The 24,393-nt window shown below is 37.6% G+C and overlaps 1 protein-coding gene across 5 annotated transcripts in view; it reads left to right on the forward strand.

Moving 5' to 3' along the window:
* MSRB3 (methionine sulfoxide reductase B3) overlaps positions 1-24,393 on the forward strand; it is a 216,117-nt gene that overhangs the window by 26,918 nt on the left and 164,806 nt on the right. For 4 of the 5 annotated variants that reach the window (XR_008912080.1, XM_056798404.1, XM_056798403.1 and 1 more), the window contains exon 2: positions 8,411-8,537. The exons of the other annotated variant lie outside the window; for it this stretch is intronic. Coding sequence is in view for 3 of the 4 variants with exons in the window: in XM_056798403.1 (XP_056654381.1) it covers positions 8,411-8,537 (127 nt within the window). In the remaining variant the exon portion in view is untranslated. The remainder of the gene's footprint in view (positions 1-8,410; positions 8,538-24,393) is intronic. 5 annotated transcript variants of the gene reach the window in all.

The raw sequence follows: 24,393 nt of genomic DNA on the forward strand, positions 1-24,393 counted from the left end.
GAAGCCTTCTTGTGCTGACCCTGGCTTTGCTGGTGAGCCCTTTTCTTATTGTCCTCAGGCTTCTGGCTAGGTTTTATGGAGATCTAGGGTTCAAGAAGTCACTTGCCACAGTTTCTCATTGCTTTCTTTTCTTTTTTTGCAAGCAGTACAAATTTAATTCTGACTAGTGCAGCAACAGCTTGTTTTCTTTCCACTGTTAAGCTGACATTAAAAGTGTCAGTATGACATCTTTAGGGTAAAAAATGGCACAGAGGGATGCAATTATATTTATACAGTTAATAGAATCAACATTCAGTACAAATTCCCAAAAGCAGCCTAATCTGTGAAAGGAAAATAGCATTCAATTTCTTGATCATTAGTTTTGCGCGGCCTTCCAAATTTTGATGGAGTAAGTATGTGGTCACTGAGCAATCTGTATTAATAGGAATCTGAATAAAACCTAGGATTTTCCAAATATAAAGTCTCCCTTTAATAAAAAGTCATTGATTTCCTTGTATAAGAGAGAGAATTTTTTTCTCTTCTATTCCTTTGAAATCACAGTTAATCATTGAGCCCAATTCTCTTTCACCTTCAGGAGAGCATTAACTGTACATCACTGCTGGAACAGAAAGTTGCTCAGACTCTCCTCCCCTCTGTAAGACACCCAGTGCCCATTTAAAACTCTTTACAAGGGGTAACTAGGTGGCTTAGAAATGGAAGTTCCAGGATTCAAACGTGGCCTCAGGCACTTCTTACCTGTGTGACTCTGGGCAAGTCACTTAACCCCCATTGCCTAGCTCTTACTGTTCTTCTGCCTTGGGAGCTAGTATGGATTCTAAGGCAGAAGGTGAGGGTTTAAAAAAACAACAACAAGCCTTTCACAGTCTAACTCCAGTCCTTCCAAGCTCATGGGACATTGCGTGTATTCTGTATTTCAGGCAAAAGAGCATCCTTGCTGCTTCCCTAGATAGAATTGAATTCTCCCATCTCCATGTCTTTTCCTGGTGCTCTTAATATTCTCCCTTCTTGCTTCTGCCTCTTAGATTTCTGATTTCAACTTCCGGGCATCCTACAGGAAAGCTTTCCAATCTCATTAGTACTTAGTGCTCTCTTCCTCTTGAAAAAACAATTCACATTCTTTTCATTTATCTGTGCAATTTCTCTTCCTCCCTCCTAGTAATATAGGCTCCTTCAGGGCAGAAACTGCTTTTGTTTGCTTGTTTATCTCTGCCATATCTCGTACAGCGCCCAGCAACAAAATAGGTACTTAATATATGTTTGTTGGATTGAAATGGGCTTGCCCGACACCTGTCATACTCTAAGCTTCAAGACCCTGTTCACATGTCCTGGAACAGTTCATACTCCTGGAAGTGATTTTCAGACTCTGTGTAAGTTAATAATATTGGGCTAATGCTGCCTGAAATCATGAATAGTGATATTGGTGTTGTAATAGACTGATCTTTATATGAGATCAATTGAGATAATTGCTTTAAAAAAAGTATAATTCCTGATGACTGCCAAATAGGGGAGTGACACCTTACTTTCGTTAAATTCTATGATTAGAACACTACTGGGAAACTCTTAGAATCTATAGAAAAAAATAAATTTGATGATGATTTTCAGTATAGACCTAAGGGGTTCAGAAAAAAATTATTTTTGTTCAATCTTTTTTCAGTCATATCTGACTTTGTGAGCCTATTTGTTTTTGTTTTTTGGCAAAGATACTAGAGTGTTTTGCCATTTTCTTCTCATTTGGCAGATGAGGAAACTGAGGCCAGCATGCTTAAGTGACTTGCACAGGGTCACACAGCTAGTGAATGTCTGAAGCTACATTTGAACTCAGGAAGATGAGTTTTCTTGACTCCAGCCCCGGCTCTATTCACTGTGTCACCTAGGTGGCCCTTAGGAAAATTCAACAAGTAGGACTAGTTCATTTCAGATTTTCATTTCAGGCTTGTTTTTTCACTGAAGTATTCCTAGAATGGTATAACAGAAGAAGGAAATTCTGAAGTGAAATCTAGATTGGGTCTAATAATTTTTCTGGCTTTGGAAGTGCTGCATTTTAGAAACTTGAATGGAGTAATCAAGGCATTTAAAAATGAATTTATACTCTAATATGATGAAAGTACCAGAAACTCATGTCAGTGTTAACTGGCTTGATCAATATGCTTAGAATAGCTTGAATGCTCTGGATAATGAAGATTCCTCTTTCCTTCTCTTTAAATGATTTTCTTGCTAGGAGACCTACAAGATGAAAATTCCTTTGACTAACACGTAGTCATCATTGTTTGAAAATAGTAACAAGGCAAGTTTGTAAAAAAATGGGCCAGATTCAGTGAACTTGGAAATAAATATGAGATCATGATCCAGTTCTCTGAGCTGTCCAGTTTGTAATCCATTAGTTACAATGGCAGGAAAATCACAGAAGTAATGCCTACATATTACAAATTAAGGGCATGTGTACATACATGGGGGGGATGACATGGGAAAGGAATGGGAGGAGGGCTGACCTCACCTTAGTTCAACATCTTAATTAAGTTAAAGCAAGAAAGTGGACACCATGGGGCAATTAAGTGGCTCAGTAGATTGAGAGCCAGGCCTAGAGATGGGAGGTCTTGGGTTCAAAATTGGCCTCAGACATTTCAGCTGTGTGACCCTGGGCAAGTCACTTAACTCCTATTGCCTAGACCTCACCACTCTTCTGTCTTGGAACTAATACAAAGTATTGATTCTAAAATAGAAGATAAGGATTAAAAACAAAAGTGAACACCAATGCCAACACTAGAGCTGGGAACCAGTTCCTTCAACTTGGCTGGGGGATTCATTGTGTTATATTGTCCCCCAAATGGTAAGGAAGATGCTCAACAATTTGCTTCCCTGTTTTTGTTGTTCTCTTACCTAGGAGTTAAGCTCAGAATCAGAAACTCTAAAATGGATTGGGCTTTTGTTGCTTTTAGGAAAAATGACTGTGGAATCTCCTAAAAGGTTTCTTGTTTTGCATGGAAGCAAGTTATTCCATCTTTGAAGGGTTAAGGGTAAGAATAGACAACTATTAAGAACTTAGAGGATGTAACATTAAAAATAATGTTAGTATAATAACATGTGAGTATTTTGAGTATAAATTAAGAGATGAAGGTCCATTTATCATTTACATTTTAAGATATGAAGAGTGATCTTTGTTCCCAGAGGACAGAGAAGTATGTGGAGGTTGCAAATAGGCTCGAATGTAAGGGGGAAACAGTAACATCTCATCTGGGTGGAAATCTAGGTTGGAGCCAGGTTGTGAAGTGTTCTTAAATGCCAGACAGAGGAATTCACATTTTATTTTAGAGGCTATAGGGAGCCACTGCGGATTCTTGAGCAAGGAAGTGACATAGTGAGATGTGAAGGACACTTTGCCAAAGCAGAATGGGGCTGCCTCCATAGGGCACCCTCTCAATGGAAGACTTTAAATAAAAAAAGAATGATTACCCTTTAAGTATGATGTAGAAAGGATTCCTGTACATGTATGTTTTGAATTGGATGGAACTGGGTCCCTCTCAACTTGGAGATTCTGTGATTCTTATAAATACTGGAATGAAGGGAAGGAAATTGTTTAGGGGAAAGTGCTTTTGGTGGAAAATGATTAGCATTTTTGAAATAGCATCATTCTGTCTTGTTTTGGTTCTCACCACAGAGTTACCTAATTTTGAAATTCTCTTGGTATTTGAAAACAAAAAACTTGAGCTTTGCATTAGTATATAAATTCTTTAGAAAAGCCCATGATTTTTCTGTAATGTGTAGTTCACTATAAAAATGTAAAAAAGAAAAGAAAAGGAAAGATAAACACTGTCCTGTTTGTGTTTTCATTTCCTGGATTATCTACTTTTTTTGTGGCAAGTATAAATATATTTCTATGTTTCTCTGAAAAATGGGAATACCAAAAGCACCTACATCCCTGGGTTGTTGTGAGGGTAAAAAGAGATAATATTTGTAAAGTGCTTTGCAAACTTTAAAGTGCTATATAAAAACTAGTTATATTGTCCAACAGTTTTATAAAATGATCATGTTTCAGAATTCCCATTATTTATTATTAGATTAGGGTTTTTGTAAGAATAAAATGAGATATTTGTAAGGCACTTTGTGAATTATAAAATGCTATGTAAACACTAGCTTTTATTATTCTACTATAGTGACTAACAGGATTATGAAATAGTCTCTGAGAATTATATTATTATTAGATTATGGTTTTTATGAGGCTAAAATGACATGATATTTGGAAGGTGCTTTGCAAACTGTAAACTACTTTGTAAATGCTAGCTATTATTTTTATACTATGTTGACTAATAGGATTTTGAAATGATCACTATTTGAGAATTATTATTATTTTATATTATTAGATTAGGTTTTTTGTAAGGACAAAATGAGAATATTTGTAAAGTGCTTTGCAAACTGTAAAGTGCTATACAAATGTTAGCTATTATACTATATTGACTAATAGGATTATGAAGTGGTCACTCTTTGAGAATTATTATTGTTTATTATTATTAGATTAGGGTTTTGTGAGGCTAGAATGAGAACAATAAATTTGTAAAGTGCTTTGCAAACCTCAAAGGGCTATATAAATCCTAGCTATTATAATTATTATCATTATTATTAACAAAAAGGATTATGAAATGGTCACTCTTTGAGAATTACTATTGTTTATTATTATTAGATTAGGGTTTGGGGAGGCTAGAATGAGATAACATGTTTGTAAGGTGCTTTGCAAATCTCGAGGTGCTATATAAATGCTAGTTCTACTTATACTAAGAGCACTATGAAATGGTTCCTGTTTGAGCTTGTTATTTATTATTACTAGATTGGGGTTTGTGAGGATAAGATGAGATATTTGTAAAGTGCTTTGCAAACCTCAAAGTGCTCTACAAATGCCAGTTATCAGCCTCATCATCGTCATTAGATCATATGGACTGAAAGGAGTTTCAGTGGCTGCTCAGCTTGCTTGAGATTGGCGGCATAGTGCTAGTGCCAAGTCGTCCTTTTTTTTTTTTCATATCTCATTGGATCTAGGTATCGCTGCTTTTAAACTCCATGAACGTAGAGGTCCTGTTCCTGTTGCTACCCAAAGCGGACTCCTTTCCCCAAGCTGACCGGTTGAGTTGAGCTTCTGCATTTTTAAAAATCGGGCAAAACGATTTTCGCCACTAGATGGAACCCTGGTTATTCGGGTAACAGCCAGACCAAGCCAGTAACGGCGGTGGTCACCCGGGCTGGAGGCTCCTGCATGGAAGTGACAAGGACTTTTTAATTGCGGCCCACATTTCTGTTCGTGGCTTGACCCGCGGAGGGGAGTGACATCACTGCTTTTCTTTCCGTGGCATTGTAGCTCACTTGGCTCTCGGGGCTTTGACACAAGCCAGATGGCCGCTGTGGTTGGAAGGCGGTCCTGGGTCTTGCAATTGATGAAACAGACTAGGAAGAGGGTTTTTATGATCAGCTGCAGAAGTACAATAAGGCTGCAGCTTTGCTGGGTAATTACATTTTCACTGCACGCTTTATCCCTCACCGAGAAGGTCACTTGGCCCCTCCACAAATACATTAAAAACATTTTTTTTAAATTCGTGGCATTGTGAGGTATTGACTTTTGATCTTTTATTGGCCAGTAGTCTGCTCCAGAGGAATGTTCTTTTACGGGTCCTGCAGTCACTCGTGAAAATGACATGTTTATTTCTGTTTAATGGTTCTTCCAGGCAGGGCACTGCGAAACTTACCTTCCCCTCATTGCTCCCTTTTGTCTCCGGTCAGCAATGCAAAGATCTGGCGGTTTTGACGTGGGTTCGATGGGAGAAGTCAGAGTTCAGGCACGGTAATACAAGCAGATTTCTGTCAGATAGACTCCAGAGCGATTTGGCGAAATATATTACTGTAGACGATGTGGTTGTTCTTAAAGGAGGTCACCAGAGACCAAGGACAGCCTCTTTTTTTATTTTGCTTCAGGAAATTGAGCTAGTCTCACCCATTTGAAGGAGATCGAGGAATTAATTCTAAGTCACGATGTCTCAAGTCATTTCTAATGCTGATTGCACCGCAAACCTTGGATGTGGCATTTGACTTGGATAATTGTAGTTAGAGATGAGAAGCAAGTTTTTGAGGGAGTTTGCATTTAAAAGATAATATGGCCAGAGGAAATTGTGCTTCTCCCTCGTCTAAAGGCTATTGATATGGTTTGATTGCATCATTCATTTTCAAACTGAAAAGAAAATGCCGGCTTTCTAGTCTTTGATAATATTATGGGATGGTGGACTTAGAGCTGGGAAGGACTGCCATTTTATAGAGGGGGAAACATTGTCTGGGGTCACATAGGTATGGAATGAAGAGCTTCCGACTCTGAATCCAGAATGCTTCCCACTGTACCACACTGGCTCAAGTCAAGAGCAAACTGAGGCTAGACTTAAATAATCTTTCTAATGTTAAGGGTTGATCCCTTAGGTCCTCATCATTCACCTATTTCCAAATCGACTGAATCTCTCTACCTTTTCCATAATAATGTCATGATGGGGAATGCAGTGCACCTCCAGAGAGAGAGAACCACTGAAGTTGGTTGAATGGCTCAAAGCAGACTATCTTCCACATGAGTGTATTTATGATTTTATTTGGGGGTTTTGGTTTTGTATGAGTGTGTTCTTACAGTAGAGACCAATATGGAAGGGGGTTTGGCATCATAAAAAAAAAGTAAAGAAAAAATGAAGAATGTCATGAGAAATTTGGTTAAATGCCTTGCTAAAATTTAGTTAGAACATTTCACCTATTTAGTAACTTTCCATCTACTTTGTAGAAACCTTACATTGTGTATCTGGTTGTTTATTAGATTTAGTGTCATTAGAATATAAACTCCTTGAGGTGGGGACTGTTTTTGCCTCTCTTTTCTCTCAAGAACTTAGTAGAGTACCTGGCATTTAAGGCATGGCACGATTTGGTGCCAGAAACCCTTCATTCATTCAGTCAATCTATGAATGAGCATTTATTAATGATTTTATCAAACATTTAATTAAAATTTAAGTTATTTATATTTTATATTTATGTTTATTTATGCATATAGATAACAATGTATAAATACATTATTAATTTAATTATTAAAGCACTTACTATGTTGTAAGCCTCAGGGATAAAAAAAGGCAAAAAAATCCCATGAAGGAGCTCACATTCCAAAGGGGAAGACAATATGTAAATAACTAATTACTAAAATTTTAAACTGCCCTAAGACTTTTGGGACATCTTGTACATTGTATAGATGAGAATTCATATCAAGAAAGGAAGGCAATTAGCAGTAGTAGTTGGAGGTGAGGCAAAAGAAGGGACCAAGGATAGGTCTCTTGAAGAAGGTAGGATTTAAATTGAGTATTGTAGAGAGTCAGGGAACCCTGGAGGTAGAGGTGAAGAAGAAGAGTATTTCAAGCACAGGAGACCATTGCAAAGGCTCAGAGTCAGGAGATGATAATGGATGAAGGAAGAACAATAGTGTCATTGACCTTCCAGCTTAATTTCATACTACTTCAGTCAAATTATATTATTTATTCACCAAGATCTCATTCTGCTTTTTCTTCTTTCATGATTTCACATGGACTGTCTGCCATGTTTAGAAAATAACTCTATTTTCTTCTCCCTATTAAAACCCCTTTCTTCTTTCAGAACCTAGTGTAGGTGCCACCTCCTTCATGAAGCCTTCTGGGAGTCTTCTATCTAGAAATTCTCTCTTCTTCCCTCAGATTTTCTTGATTTGCTTTTCTTACTCTTCTTTTTCCTTTATTATATTCATCTCCTATCATTCCCCCCCACCCCCATTTGTACTCTTTCTTCTCCTAATTAGATTGCAAGTTTCTTATGGTTAGGGACCTTTTAAATTTATTTCTCCTTAATCTTTTGCACATTTGTTAAATATGTAGGCTTCACTTAACAAGTATTGGACTGGAATTTGCCATTCTTCCCACTCCCAGTCTTTTTACATTTATTATGAACAATGTAGGTTCCTCGAAGGGCAGCGAGGTGGCCCAGTAGCTAGAGATCCAGGTCTGGAGACAGGAAGACTCATCTTCCAGAGTTCAAATTTGGCCTCAGCTGTTGCCTAACTGGCTACCCTTTGCAAGTCTCTTCACCCCACTTGCCTCACCCTTGACTCTCTTCTGCCTTGGAATTGATACTAAGAGAGAAGATTAAACAAAAACAAAAACGAACCAAACCAACAACGAAATAACAAGGCAGGATGGAGAATGCAAACTCAAAGCCCATCTTAGTGAAAACCGAAGGACCAGCTCTGCTCCTTCCTATGCCCTGTGCCCAGTTCCTGATAAAGCCCCCCCCGCACCCCCCCCCCCCGGCCCCTCAGCTGCATTAAGGAATGTGTCTGACATATGTGATGCTTCAATTTATTTTCATCTTTTTTTTTCCCACTCAGCTCTTGCCCCTGCTCTTTGCCTCTCGTTTTGTTGGTGAAGACAACACAGTGATGTCTGCATTCAACTTGCTTCATCTGGTGACAAAGAGCCAGCCAGTGGCCCAGCGAGCCTGTGGGCTTCCCTCAGGTTGAATGTGTGCTGTTTGTTGTCCTGCCTATTGAGGGCCCTGGTAGGAGTGGGGGTTTCTGCTGCAGGAAATGACACTTGACCATGTTTTGCTCAATTTCAGTCTTCCTTTAGTTTAGAGCCCCTTGTGAAGGCAGAAATGGATTCTCGATCACTGGGGGGCTTTTCTCACCTTCTCACGTCCTTCAAAGCCTCAGAAACACTGTCTGGTTTTGCTAATATTCCAAAAGCAGCCTCTTCTTTAATAGGAGGAAAATGAGGTCTGTTAAGTTTCTGACAGTCTTGATTTAAAACACTTTCTGCTTTCCAAATGATAGCCAGCAAAAATGCTTTCCATTTCCCTAGGAGTAAACATAGTCATTTTGGTTGCTTTTTATAATTCACAAAATCACTTAAAAATCTTAACTCCATCATAAAGAAGCCTAGATGGTGCAGTGGATACAATACTGAGCCTGGAGTTAGGAAGACTCATCTTCCTGAGTTCAAATCTAGCCTCAGACACTTAATAGCTGTGTGACCCTAGGCAAGTCATTTAATCCTGTTTGTCTCAGTTTCTCATCTATAAAATGAACTAGAGAAGGACATGGCAAAGCATTCCAGTGTCTTTACCAAGAAAACTCCAAACACTGTTTGCCTCAGTTTCCTCATTTGTAAAAAGAGATGGAGAAGGAAATGGCAAACCATTCCAGTGTCTTTGCCAAGAAAACTAAAAATGGGGTTACAAAAACTTGGAAATGGCTGAAAAAATGATAGAATACCTACAACAAAAAAGAAATCCATTGTTTAAAAGGAAAAAAAAATGTTCTTTAATAACAACAAAATCTATAGGTGAATACTTAAAACCTCAACCAAAGTCAACACATTTTATTTGCCTTTTGAGATTTATGATTCTATGAGATCATGGGTTTTAGGGCTATAAAGATCATAGAGATCACCTACTCTAACTCTGTAATTTGACAGATGAGAAAACTGAGGCCCAGAGAGATAAAGGGTTAGTAGACTCTCTAAACTCAAATCTAGTTGTCTTTCAAAATCATAAAACAAAGGAAAATTTGAACATTTTATTGTGGCTCTCAATATACATACAAAAATATCTATCTATCTATCTATCTATCTATCTATCTATCTATCTATCTATTTATGGTAGCAGATGAAAAGACCACCATTTTAATTTTATGTTATAGCACACTGTCTACCTTATTTGCATGGCAAATGTTATTATCATTAGCATGTATACATTCTTTTTTGCATGCCAATGTGTCCCATTGCTTCAAAGAAATTTTCAAAATAGACAGCAATTTCTCCTGTGTTTTCAGCCTATGCACTATGGGATTTTTAAAAAATGCACAGTTGTAATATTTAACATGTAAAGTGATCTTGGTTTCCATTCTTTTATAAAATTGATCCAGTATAGATGGGGCCATGTAATCCCCTTCCCCCTCCTTCCCACCTCCATCTCCACCCTCTACTGTCATCATAATTCCAAGGCTGTATAGAAAGTATACATTATATATGTTATATTATATTATTATTCATATATTATATATAGACTATAAGTATATATTGAATCAATTTAATCAATGCTTGATTAGAATTGGACAAATGTAAAGGGAAAATATTTCATGTTTAAATGACTAAAATAGACCAAAAAAGGCCATCAAAATTTTAAATTGATGTAAAAATAATTCAGGGATTAGATAATTTTCCATTTTTATTTTAATAATTTATTTAGTTAATGTTTTTATTGTTATGAAATTTGACAAGGAGTCATTGCTAAGTTTTTGGCCAAAGTAGTTTTTATTTTGTACTTTTTGGCTGGTGTGTTAGGCATGAGATTGTTTCAAAGCACATTGACTGCCTAGGAAGTACATGTAGCAAGTTTGTGTCACAGAATGTCCTCAAAAAGATTCTAATGAATTACAACACTGCAGGGGTTATAATGGGAACTCCTGTTTGGGCAAGGATTGGACTAGACTTCCCCTAACTTTGTACCTTTTAGCCTTGAGGAAAAATACTAGAACATCTAGAAATGTTGCATTTTATTTGCAATGACCTAACCAAGACTTAAGTTGTTTTTTGTTTAAAACAGTTATTTGTATTATGTTTTTTTGGTAATTTTTATAATTGTTTTTAGAAAAAATTAGATGTATTGCCTTTCATTTTGAGCATACATTACTTGTGAGCAGAAGTAAGAATCAAGGATCATTTATTACAAAGACAATCAGGAAAATTATTTTCATTTTCCATTCATTCATATTGCAAACCCACAAATCGAGCAATTCAGTTCATCTTGATTGACAAACATCTTAAAGCAATTATTTATATCTTAAAGGTACCTAGTTGTGAGTGGTCATTGTTAGTGGTTATTGATTGGTATATAATAACAGTAATGATGATAAACACTATCAAAATGGTGCTGTATATATTCCATAATGTCCGGTTTAGCTCCATATCTCATTGTATATGTGTCTGTGGGTATGTATACACCAAAGGGGCAGCTAGATGGTGCAGTGCAAAGGTAGCTCAGTCATGGTGGCAGAAAGAGAGCATAGCTATTTTCTGAAAAACCAACAAACCAACAAACCATACCTTCTGTCTTAATATCAACTCTGGGAAGAATGACAGGAGCTAGGTAAATGGGGCTAAGTGACTTGCCCAGGGTCACCCAACTAAGAAGTATCTGAGGTCAGTTTTGAACACAGTTCTCCTCCTGACTACAGGGCTGGAGCTCTATCCACTTATCTGCCCTGCTTACATTTTTTAATGTGATAAAATAAACCTTCCAGGACAATATTCCATGCTGAATTCCCTGACCAAACAACTTCTGTTCATAAACTATTGTCCATTTTTTCTTCTTATGCTAATTCCCACATGTAGTATTTTGGCAAAACATTACCCCATTTCCCTAACATTTTAATAGTGTTTGTCATCATAATGATACATAGAAATAATTTCATATGAAAAGTCAAAATGAGAATTTTGGAGAACAAAGAAAGCTTCTGAGAATTCATAGCATCATAGATTTAGAGGTAGAAGGGACCTTAGAGATCAGCTGGTCCAACTTATTCATTTTATAGATGAGAACCCTAGAGACTGGTCCATGATTTTAAAGTTGTCTCCGTATGATTTGAATTCATGTCCTTTGATGCCAAGTCCAATTCCTTTTTTATTGTGCCATCTTGAATTTGTTCCATGCAAGGTGGTGGTGTCCCTTTAATTTGCTACCAGATGTACCTACCCCTGATTGAAATTCATTGAGCAGAAATCTTTGTACAACAAAAAACCATCCACTTCAAACTCAATGTTCTCGTAGGCAAAGGATGAGCAGAGCTTTGTGTTTGCAGTTCATTTATTGTTGTAAAATGATTTGGGGATATTCCCCATCCTTCTAGGCAGTTAAGGACAGGACACAAATAGGAATTTGAGGGAACCTCCCTTCCCCTTGGCCCCTCCAATAGGAACCTTTCCTTGTAGCTACATAGATATGCCCTCTGGCATGTATCCAGTCCACTCTGACTCATCTTAGCCAACATCTTTCCACCAACGAAGAGGAGGAACCCTTTTTGTGAGACCATCTCTGTGTTAGCCTAACGCATGTAGAAATGCCAGGTGACTCCACTTAGGGAGTTGTACTGGCCAGAGAAGAATTATTGCTTCCTTCACTTTGTGGACTTGGTGAGTACTCAGGAGGTATAGACAAAAAATCAACACCAGATGGCCCTAAAGGCGATTCTTCTAATGTTTCTTTGGTCATTGACTCACTCTGGAAAGAGGCTTTTTTTTTTTTACACCATGGATCCACATGGTAAAGAGAGGTGCTACAGATCAAACTGTATATTTGGTCCAGCTCCATTATTCCTGGGAAGGGCTCATCCTTTCCCCCCAAACCTCTAATCTCTGTTGAATAAAAGCAAAGGTAATCCCTATGTGTTTTCCATCCGAAATCCCTCCAAATTAATATTGTTATTTCACCCCCAAAACAAGTGAATGGTAGGTGCAGAAAATCAGTATCCTGAATAGGCTCCTGTTTGCTAGGCACATGCTTAGACAATTTAGCACAGAGATGGTTGAATCAGACTTTCCTTCATTCCTGGATCATAGATTTAGAGCATAAAGGGATTTTAAACTTCATCCTATTTTACAGATAAAGAAATCGAGGCTTAGAGGTGTTGGATGCTTTTTTTATCCCTAGCACTTAGTACTGTGCTTTGCATATAGTAAGTGTTTAATAAATACTTCATTCATTCAGGAGTTGGAGCTGGGATTAGAAACTAAAATCTCCCATTCCAATCATGGTACCCTTATATTGATCCTTAACAATTCTGCATAATCAGCCTACCTGTTGTGCCTGCCACCGGATGTTAGGCATAACACAAAAGTCTGGTGAATTTTGTTAACCAGTCTAGTAGTTGTTTACAACATTTTTTGGTGGTATTGGAAGGGCATGATTATAATAGCCAGCATGTAGTGCTTTAAGGTTTGCAAGCACTTTGTAATGATCAGGTCATTATAATCCTGGGATGTAGGTGCTATTATTAACCTCATTTTCCAATAAGGAAACTGAGGCAAACAGATGTTAAATGACCTTGTCAAAAATCACACATCTAGCAAGTTAAATTTGAACTCAGTTCAAATTGGGCAGATAGGGTGCCTGAGCAGATTCAGATAGATGAGATTCAGTGGGTAGCTAGGTGACATAGTGGGTAGAGTGCTGGACCTTGAAGCAGGAAGACTTGTCTTTTTTAGTTCAAATCCAGCTTCATATGATTACTAGATGTGTATTTCTGGGCAAGTCACCTAACTTTTGTTTTGTCTCAGTTTCCTCATCTGTAAAATCAGCTGGAGAAAGAATGGTAAACCACTCCAGTATCTTTTCCAAGAAAACCTCAAATGGGGTCAGGAAGAGGCAGACAGGACTGAACAATGACAATTTCCTGACACCAGCTCCAATCAGTTACTCATCTGCTTCAGCAGTTATTGCCTCCACTCCATTCCCAACAAGTGGCCATCTGGCCTCCCTTTGAAGGTCTCCAATGAACCCTCTTATTTCCTGAGATTTCTAGGAAATTTTAAAATAGGAAAAAACCTTAACAAAATCTGTTTGAAATCTGCCTCTTTAGATCCCCCTCCAAAGTCCTGATTATGCCCTCTGTGGCTTTAGAAGGGACAAATGTCATCATCCCTCTGCCATCTTTATGTGTTTGAAGGAAGCTCTCCTGTTTGCTTTGAATCTTCTCTTCTAGCTAAATACCTTTTGGTGCCTAATGCTTGCATGGGATGATCTAGTCTTCTCAAGGTCTAGACCTTAGCACTGTGCCTGGGACACCATAAATGTTAGGTGACTGACAATCCTCATGGCTGTCCTCCATATACATGGCCAGTGTCCTTCCTCCAAAGTTCAGAATGGAATATATAGATAGACCTCTTCTAGGGAGTTAGGGGGTCCTAAGTAGTGTCAGTGTGGAGGAAGAAGATGGTAGGCATAGTGGATCAATCTTTCATTCCATTCCTTTCTTTTCTTATCAGAAAATTTTGAGGGCAGCTGGGTGGCTCAGTGGATTGAGAGTCAGACCTAGAGACGGGAGGTCCTGGGTTCAAATCTGGCCTCAGATACTTCCCAGCTGTGTGACCCTGGGCAAGTCACTTGATGCCCATTGCCTAGACCTTATCACTCTTCTGCAATATTGCTTCCAAGACAGAAGGTGAAGGTTTAAAAGGAAAGGAAATATTGATTAAACACCTGCTATTTCCAGGTTCTTGATTAGATGCTAGAGGGAGAAAGATGTACCAAAGCAATTCTTGTCTAGAAAGAGCTGCAGTTCTATTGGGGGAAGCATAGGTATAATAGATTCTAGCAGATGATCATTATAACCTTGAAGACTATGGAGTGGTCTCAGTAGTACTGGAGTAAGCCTTGTGAGAAAATACCTCATAGTATTTTTATGGATACCAGACTTGCTCTCCTCATCACGGGTGATGAGATCCTTTTCAGTTCTGTATGCTCAGATTGTCCTGGCCAATTGTTGATTTACTGCCATTCCAATGGTACTGGAGTTTTTTGCCCTCAGACTCATGGAGGCACATAGGACTGATTTCATATCTACTGTGGTTCATGGAAGTATGTCGCTCCTACCTAACCTCTTGCATATGATGATGGGGATATACTGTTGGGAAAAAATGTCAGATTAAAACACCAACATTGTTATTTTTGTAATTCCCTAAGGTTTATAGAGCTTTTTACATTTAGTTTCCCTCGATCCTCACAGCTCTGTGAGTTGGATGCTATTATTATTATTATTATTCTAGTTTTACAGATGGAGAAACTGAGACTGAATTAGGAGATTCTTGCATAGAGTGATATAACCAATAAGTGTGTCTGAGGCAGGATTCAAACCCAGCTCTTCTGGACTCTATAAACCACTACACCAAACTCTTCTTGTTCTCTACTCCTTTTAGGATTTGAACGACTATTAAAGTTACTCAGTTCTAATTATAATAAATGTAAGCAGCCTGCATTTTCAAGGTGGTCCCAAATTACTATAAAATATATAGACTCTATATAGTCAAAATCGTAAATGAGCATCAGTATCACCATCCTCAGGCGAAGCAGGTCGGTAAGTGTGAGCCTGTGGTTTTCACTGGTCAGCTGATCTTATAGGCAAGAGCTCTTAGGAATTTCTTTTAATTTCTGTGAACAGTAATAAGAAAGACGTTGTCACAGATCTGGAGTTTTGTCTTGGGCCACCGTAAACATCAAGTCTGCTCCACTGAAGAGGCTTATCCGGAGGACTTAATCATGAACTCTATATAGACTAGAATGCTGAAATAGATCAGTTCAGGAATTTCTAGTGAAGATGTCTGGATCACATTGATTTTTTTAACCCTTGCCTTTTGTCTTAGAATTGATATCAAGTATTGGCTCCAAGGCACAAGAGTGGTAAGGGCAAGGCAACTGGGGTTAAGTGACTTGTTCAAGGTCACACAGCTAGACAGTGCCTGAGGTTAGAGGTGAACCCAGGATGTCCTGTCTCCAGGTCTGGCTTTCTATCTACTCAGCCTCCTAACTGCCCTGATGATCTAGTTTGAACAGAAAAACCAGCTTTCTCCCCTAGAAAACATATTAAATAAACATGGTATAAATGGAACTTTATGTGACTGACTGTCTCTTCATTGGCAAATTTAACCTAGAAATTAGTAGAGCTATAGGAAACTAAGGGACATGGGGACTCAAAGGAATTTAGAACACTGGCATTGTACGAGAAACCCCTAGGAAAAATGCATTCACAGCACTCTAGTTTCAGGTATGGTCAACTTTTAAGTCAGTTGTAGTAGTAGTAGTAGTAGTAGTAGTAGTAGTAGTAGTAGTAGTAGTAGTAGTAGTAGTAGTAGTAGTAGTATAGTAATTTTTGTTGTTATTTTTGAGTATATTTTGGAGTTTTCTCGGCAATGTCACTTGAATGGTTTGCCGGTTCCTTCTCCAGCTCATTTTGCATATGAGGAAACTGAGGCAAACAGGGTTAAATGACCTGTCCAGGATCATCTCACTAGAAAGTGTCTGTAGCCAGATTTGAACTCAGGAAGTCAGTCTAACACCTGACTCCAGGCATGGCACTCTATCCACTGTGCCATCTACCTGCTCTGTATATGGTAATAAAACGATATAAAATTTAGATGTCGAGCCACAGATTTTTAAGATCACTTTTTCTTGATAATCTGTAGCATCAGTATTATTATTAAATTATTACTACTTACTGGGCTTCATATTTAAAGAAGATGATGGTAGGTAAATTAAATATCAATTTTTGTTATAAAGTGATTTAGGAATCTTTTATGTGGAAAAATAAAAAATATGTTCTATACACTAGTGTTTTACTTGGTATCATGTTAGGATATTTTAGTTTCACATCAGTAGAAGATTCTTTAAGTACAGGTTATCACGGAATATGCTATCACCAGTTTTTAATTATACTTTAGTAAGGACCATCAATACCTGGTTACACTATATTTTCTTCTATCAAATTCCTTTTATAAGTTTAGAATATGCTATTCTGCACTCAGCATAAGAGCTATGGAACCCATGAATTTTATTTCTAGCTTTGCATGTAGTACACTTTTTGCCGGTAAAAAATCGTTATACCTCAGTTTCTCCATGACAATGGGATCTACTTCAAAGGTTCACAGTTAGTTGAAATACACTTTAAAAATATAATTTATCACAGTATAAAGATCATCACGGAATTCTCCAATTTAATGATATTTTTCATTCAACTGCTTAAAAGGAGAAATGGAATCAGGGGAAAATTGATTATTTTATAGAGTGCATTCACCAAATTTAAGACAAAAACCAAGAGGAGAAAGTTCTCCTCCATCCTTTCCTAGGATGTCATCATTTCATTTTAGGATCATAAAAGTTTGAACCAGAAGGCACCTTAGAGCTCGTCTCTTTTGCCCCCATCGTTTTACACCTGGGGAAACAGAGCCAGGATTCACACCTAATTTCTTTGACTTCAAATCGAATATTCGCTTCACAGTGCTGTTTCCCTATATTTCACACTCTCTACAGCTTAGTTAAACCTTTTAAGTTTTATTGTATTGAAGAAACCTTTCGGTGGATTCCCCCCCCCCCTTGGCAAATATTATTTTCTGAATAGACATAAACATTTCATCTCTTTTAACATAATCAGCCATTCGATTTAACTTGGTGAGCAGTACCTACGTTTTCCAGTAGATGGCGCTAGTCTTTTGTTTATTAGCTCTGTAATGTGCTCCCACTCAAAGAGTATAGTGAGTACGTTTTTGAGAGCCTTCATCAAAAGTGGATAGTAAAATATTCCGTTCAGAGACAGTCCAACTCGGAAAAGACACAATGTTCTGCTTTCGTGATAGTTCGACAATATCTAGAACCACTTTCCATTTCCGACTATGATTTCAGTTTCTTTTCACTATTGCATACACTACAAGAATCCCCCTTTTCTGTGATCTGAAATCAAATTCTCAACAATTTAATTATGTATGAAATGAGAAGGGTGGGATGCCTTAGAGCCTGGAAGAAATGAGTTCAAATCTACGCACTTTAGTTACGTGTGACTCAAGGAAAGTCATTATAACACTCGGCACTCGCAAGTAACCTTCTAGGACTACGGGACACCTCGGGGTGTTCGCAGTGCCTCTAGAGCCAAAGATCTGGGCAAAACCAAGCCCCAAATGGGCGCTTTAGCCCCCGGTTCCTCAGTTTCCGATGGAGATTGATTTCCTGCGGCGGACTCTCCACTTCACATTTTGTTCTGTGGTGTTTTTAGTGATGGGGCTCTTGCAAAGTGATTCGTCTAACACTTGGAATGCTGACAGTGCTACCTGCAGCATCACCCACATTTTGCAGGATAAAGACCTGTTTTTAGAAAACCAAGTCCTGGCAAGATGTCGCTTAAGGAGAGCCCCGACGCCCGGATCCTCTAGAATTCAGTCCCACCTTCTTGGTGAATAAAGGACTCGCCTAGATCGATAGGATAATAAAGTTCAAGTTAGCCTGAGCAATTGCTGTTCAGTGTGTAATTACTAGGCTGACTTTAAACAATTATTTGTGGGCAGTACTTCTTGAAAGGCTAAATTGGTACTCAACAATACATCTGTATGAGCGGGGTGTTGGGCATATGGTATACATTTTATAGTGAATAGCATAAATTCTTTATAATGCATAATACACATTAATAGTTCTAAATTATAGAGTAACATCTGTAACGGCACAAATAAAATATGCATGAATGGAAAACAAATTATGGTTCTGCAAAAGAAAATTCAGGATTCAAATAGGAGAGAAGAGGAAAAGTAATACTCAAGATATGAATTTGAAAATATGCCATAATTGGGAATCCTGATAGCAATATTTTATTTCTAGTGTATCATATGTCGGAAGTAGTGGGAATTTGTCTCTGACTGGACAAGAGCATGCATTCCATTTTCCAGAAGAAAATGCCAGAGACATCTTGCTAATAGGGTTTGTAACCCAATAGATCTTGGCGAGATTCATTAATGAAAAGTGAAGGTAACGGTTACATTATAAATCAGGCCTTTTCCAGCTTTTATAATTCCTTCATGCAGAAGTACTCAAGACTTACATATTTCATGATAGCCTCTCACTAATACCCTTTCTTTTTAAAAAATCCTCACCTTCCATCTTAGAATCAATACTGTGTATTGGCTCCAAGGCAGAAGAGTGGTAAGGGCTAGGCAATGGGGGTCAAGTGACTTGCCCAGGGTCTCACAGCTAAGAATGTCTGAGGCCACATTTGGACCTGGGACCTCCAATTCTAGGCTTGGCTCTCAATCCCCTGAGCCACCTAGATGCCTCCTGCTAATAAATTTTTAATAGAAAAAAAATTAAAGATGAAATTTTTATTATATTCCTAAGGTTAGGATACAGCTATATAGCATTTATAGTTTACAAATATACTTTTCAAATATTTTCTCAATTAATATTCACAAAATCCTATGAGGTATTTATTTTTACTATTATTATTATCCCCTGACATATGAGATAACTGAGGCACAAAGAGCCTGCTAGTTTCCTAGGATCATATAGCTAGTAAGAAGCAGGCAGAATCTGGATTCCAGAGCAGGTCTTCTTCTTCAAATGCAATGTTTTTCCACTACATGATCACTCATCTCCTAATGTTTATATTTTTAGATTGGAAATGGACCTTTTTAAGATAAAATTTTTTCATATCTTTTGTCTAAGTAGACATTTTTGGAATATCAGCATACTTCATAAATTGAATTCATAGTTTTCATTGTATGAATCTCTCTTTCTTATGACCAAGATTGGCTCTGAAATTACAAAATGACAGTCAAGGTATCAGGTTAAAAAAAATTGCTTACCAAGAAGCTTAAGTCATGAAGATTTAAATTCATACCTAGACTTACTCTTTTATCCTCTTTTTACATTTTCTCCTGAACATTGAGTACTGGCTTACTTGGGATGCAAAAGGACAAAACCACATTCTCATAATTGCAGTTAATTTGCCAATTGTTACTAGTGGTGGCCTTTAAAATAAATAAACTAGTGATAATGATGATATCTTCTTAAAAGGTACTTAAGGCATTCTTATAGTCCTCATAAAGTTTATACCAGAGAATAGGGCAGTTCAGAGGATAGAGAGCCAGGCCTGGTGACAGGAGGTTCTGGGTTCAAATGTGGCCTCAGATACTTCCTAGCTATGTGACTCTGGGCAAGTCACTTAACCCCAATTGCCTAACCATTCCTTCTCTCTTGGAACAGCTTTGATTCCAAGAAGGCAAGGATTAAAAAGAAAAAAAAAGCTTACTTTTTTTGGGGGGGGTAACCTATTTTAATGAAATTGACTATCTATGTACAAAACCAACCATAAAAGATATTACAATTTGAGAAAAAATATAATTGACCATCACTCATCAAAGAGGGAACCCCCACCCATTGGCAATCCAACCCCAGATTTGCCATCTAGGGATTAGGAAGAAGTGTGCTGGGAAAGAGGTATTAGGTTCAACTCACAAAGGTTTCCCTCCACCCTAGCTTAGGAGAACCACATAATTCAATGCAAGAATTCCCTTCCCTCAACCCCACTTATTCCTGGTAGTGATCTGGTGGGAAAAGGATAAGGGTGAGTGAGATACAAGAAAGATACTGTTTCTTATAGTCACAGAAAATTCAAACTTTACCTAAATAGAACAGTGGATATTTGTCAGTTATCTGAAGAGTTTGATCCACATAGAAAGTCAAATCTAATAAAATGGAGTGGATTTGTCTTATCAGAATTATATTGTAATTTCTATTTGTCTGAACAAAGGCTCCATGATAGATGCAAAGAGTGTTAGACCTAGAAGAGATTCCTTGAAACACATCAAGTCACAGAAACACAGACTTTTAGAATTCCAGGCACGAGGGATAGCCTGGGTCTATTCCTAGAGGCAGGAGATGGAATATTAGAGACACTGTAGCAGATGAAGTGGGCTAAGGTAGGGTGGAGCCAGGTTGTGAAGGACATTAAGTGCTCCCACAAAAGGAGTTTGTATTTGAACAACCAGAGCTTCGGAATAAGTAGAGAAGTATCGAAATCCACTTAGATTTTAGCAATATCATTTTGTTGACATGTAACCACCCAGAAGGAGGAAGTACAGGAGCCATCCCACAGTCTGGCATGAAGAGTTTTACTTAAAGTTTTAAACAATTAGAGTGTATTGGAGATGAAAAGTGATTTGTATTATCTGCAATTATGTGCAAGCTATCTGCTAATACTACATTATTTGCTGTGTGGAAGATAAATTAGAGTAGGAAAATACTTGAAGTGCAGAGCCCAGGTAAGAAATTATTATAGTAGTGTAGACCACAGGCGATCAGGGCTATCAACTAGGGAGGGAGGTGGTCATACAAGTGCAGAGAAGGGGCTTCTATGAGACATATGTAGTAGAATGAACAAGATGACCACTGACTGCATACATTTAATACCAAATGCTTCATATTAAAAAGATATTCTATTAGCATCATATTTTAAGTGGATTAAACATCCAAAACATACTAGGAAGATATAGTCAATGATAGTTTCCTTTGACTTGTTAGAGCATCAACGTTAACTCAATCCCTGTATTAGTCTTTGTATGCCACCTGGCCCCCAATATTAACCAGCTGTCTAGAAAAACATGCCCCTTGCCATAAGGTGGACTGGGCAAGAGAGTATGACTGGGTCAAAGAAAATTCTTCACTACTACCAAAAGGAGATCATCTCAGGTCCTACCTATTATGAATAAATAATATCTTCATCTGCCCACGAAGTACAATACAGCCTAATATCTTTGCTCTTAAAGACTATACAATCTCCTAAGAAAAATCATGTCCAAATAAGTATTTGTGTCTGGTTATGGCAAAAGAAGAGGGTGAGAGCCTATCACTCCTTCAGACGTGATGAGGGTACCTCATTTAAATAGACTTCTTGGAAAAAAGTTCCTTGAACAAGTAATAGAGAAAATTAAACTATTTGAGAGTTAGGATAGTGACCAATTTGAATGGTAGAAAAGAAACAGACTAGAGAGAAAGGGGACTTGGCATCAGTGTGGTGAAAACCTCCAACTTACTGTCTTACCTTGGATAAGTCACTTACTATTTCTTGAGTTTCAGTTTTCACATGTAAAAAAATGAAGTTTTGGAAAAGATGGTCTCTAAAAACCCTTTTGTTTTAGAATTCTCTTATTCCATGGAATAGTGATAAGATGATTTTGGAAGTCAAAATAGCTGGTAAAAGAATGTGAAATGGAGGGTTTTTATAGTAGCAATCAAAAATAATTATTTTGGCTGTAGCTTTTTTGGTTTAGATTTTCCACGAATGTCCAAAGGATAATAGCCAAATTGAGAATCAGGCAAGATGAACACAACACTGGGTACAATGAAAAGTTTTTTCCTAAAAAATTGCAAAATAACTGAGTAATTCAGAATCATGCTTTATCTTTATCTATCCTCAACTATTATCTAGATAAATGAGAAAAAAAGTAGGGTAGGTTTTAAAAGTCTATGTATCTTTAAAAAAGTTGGGGGCAGCTAGATGACTGAGTGAATAGAGAGCCTGGTCTTGGGTTCCAGTTGTCCAGTTGTCTTGGGTTCAGATTTGACCTCAAATACTTCCTCACTCTGTGACCCTGAGCAAGTCACTTACACCCAATTGCTGAGTCCTTACTGCTCTTCTGCCTTAGAATAGATACTTGGTATGAATTCTAAGACAGAAGGTAAGGGTTAAAAAATAAAGTCTATGTACCCCAAATGTCATGGTTGCATTGATTCAATCTTAGTTCGTATTGTCTGTCTATTTATTCTCTGCTTTTAGTATTTTGTCGATTTAGATTTAGCGTCTGCTTTTCTAGGATGATATAATTTTGGAAGTATGTGAATTTGAGTTTGTAGATAATACAAATCACTTTTTCATCTCCAATACACTCCATTTCTTTAAACATTTATATAAAACTCTGCATGCTAGACTGTGGGATGGCTCCTTTACTTCCTTCTTGTGGGTGGTTACATGTCAACTCCCCTTTGCAGTCCATGACTCCCCAGGGCCAAGAGGTATGGGAGAGAGAGCTATTGTTTGCAAGTCTTTTTGATTGTATGTGAAATGTAGAATGGAAATGAGGTTGTCTGTTTTTAATTTTTTTCCCTTCTGTACATTCTATGATGTTCTACTGAAGACCCATACTAAAAAAAAAATTAAAAACAGGCAACTCTAGTTTGGTCAGAAAAGTTTCACAAGCAATCAGACAGATAAAATGACTTTCTCTTTCATTGTTACCTCTTGCTCACTGTGATCTCTTACAAAAATAGCCCCCCCCAAAACAAAATAAACCCCCAAAACCAACGCTCTTCTCTTGTTTTATGAGTGAGAAAGCACTATTTGAATCCAAACCTTTTTAGACATTGTCCTAAATCCCAGATTTTGGAGGTGTTAGAGCCAGCCCATACTAACACCAAAATCATTTCAATCATATCTGTTATAGTGCTTGCAATCAGATTCCAAAGAATCCAGTAGTCTTCCTATTATCAACAATGGGGATAAAAATACGTAGTATTTATATAGCACTTTAAGACTTGCAGAAGCCCTTACAAATATTTTCTCATTTTATCCTATGATATATAAGTGGATTTGTCCCCATTTTAAAGTTGAGGAAACTGAGGTAGGGAGTAGTTAAGTAACTTGCCCAGGAATGCATAGCTGTTGAGATCTGAGATCAGATTTGAAATCAAGTCTTTTAGACTTTCAGGTATAGCCCCTAGCCACTGTGGCACCTAGCAGGGATGCAAAAGAAATGTGGATTATAAAAGTAGTGGCGATTCTTGTAATTATCAAGGGAGAAGATACAGCTTCTTGACCCCCAAGTAACACACACATTTAAGATTTAACTTCCTTTCACTTTTAAGTCCCTAATTAGGTGAATGAAGACTGGCCACTGTGTTTCACACACACAAAAATAAGTAAACTTTGCCAGTCTCTTAAGAAAACCATGAAAAAACGGTTCATAAAGTTAACTCCTTTTCTTTATAGATAAGCACTCTGAGAACAAGATTAGTGAAACAAGTTAGTGTGAGGGCTGGGACTCTGACTCCCACTTCAAGGTTTCTTCCATATAGTCTCACAAATGAAATTTCATCATTAATGTTCTTAACCTGAACTGTTAAAACTGTATGGTATTTGTATCTAGTAGGCAGTCAAAAATATTCATTAAACAAATTAATGGAACTTAAGTATACTCAGATTTGTTGTGGGGAATGATTGGATTAATCAAAGTGAGGAAATATTTCACAACATTTTTCAGTCTCACTTTCCCCACCTACAAATCTAGATCTCATTATTCTGATGATCTTCAGCCTTACTCAAGGTAACCTCTCCTCCACCCACTTTCTCTTGCCAGAATGTGTGGTTATCTCGGAATGACAAATGCCATGGAGAGGTGAGTGCCCATTTTAGAGATGAATATTTATTATTTTGAGGAACTTCTCCAGTCCCTGCCCTCCAAAAGGAGAAAGTGTTCCTTGAAGTCACCTGAGTCTCCCAGTTGTTGCTGGTTTTAATTAATCAAGGCAGACATAGACGATTAAACTATATTCCCCCACACTTTCCCTTGTACTGCTGTTGTTTAGAGAATTGATTAAAGTACTATTCATAAATTAAAATGAAATAGTCCTCTTCCTCAAAGGGTTTATAGTTTATTTTCCCATTAAACTGTAAGTTCTTTGAGAGAGGGATGCTTTTGTTTTTTTTTTTTTAATCTCCACTGACCATCAAGTGGGCAATCAGGATTTAATAAATATTTGTTGACTCTTTAGAGGAAAAAAACAAACAAA

Source organism: Monodelphis domestica, chromosome 5 (assembly GCF_027887165.1).
Source record: "Monodelphis domestica isolate mMonDom1 chromosome 5, mMonDom1.pri, whole genome shotgun sequence".
Classification (NCBI taxonomy): domain Eukaryota; kingdom Metazoa; phylum Chordata; class Mammalia; order Didelphimorphia; family Didelphidae; genus Monodelphis; species Monodelphis domestica.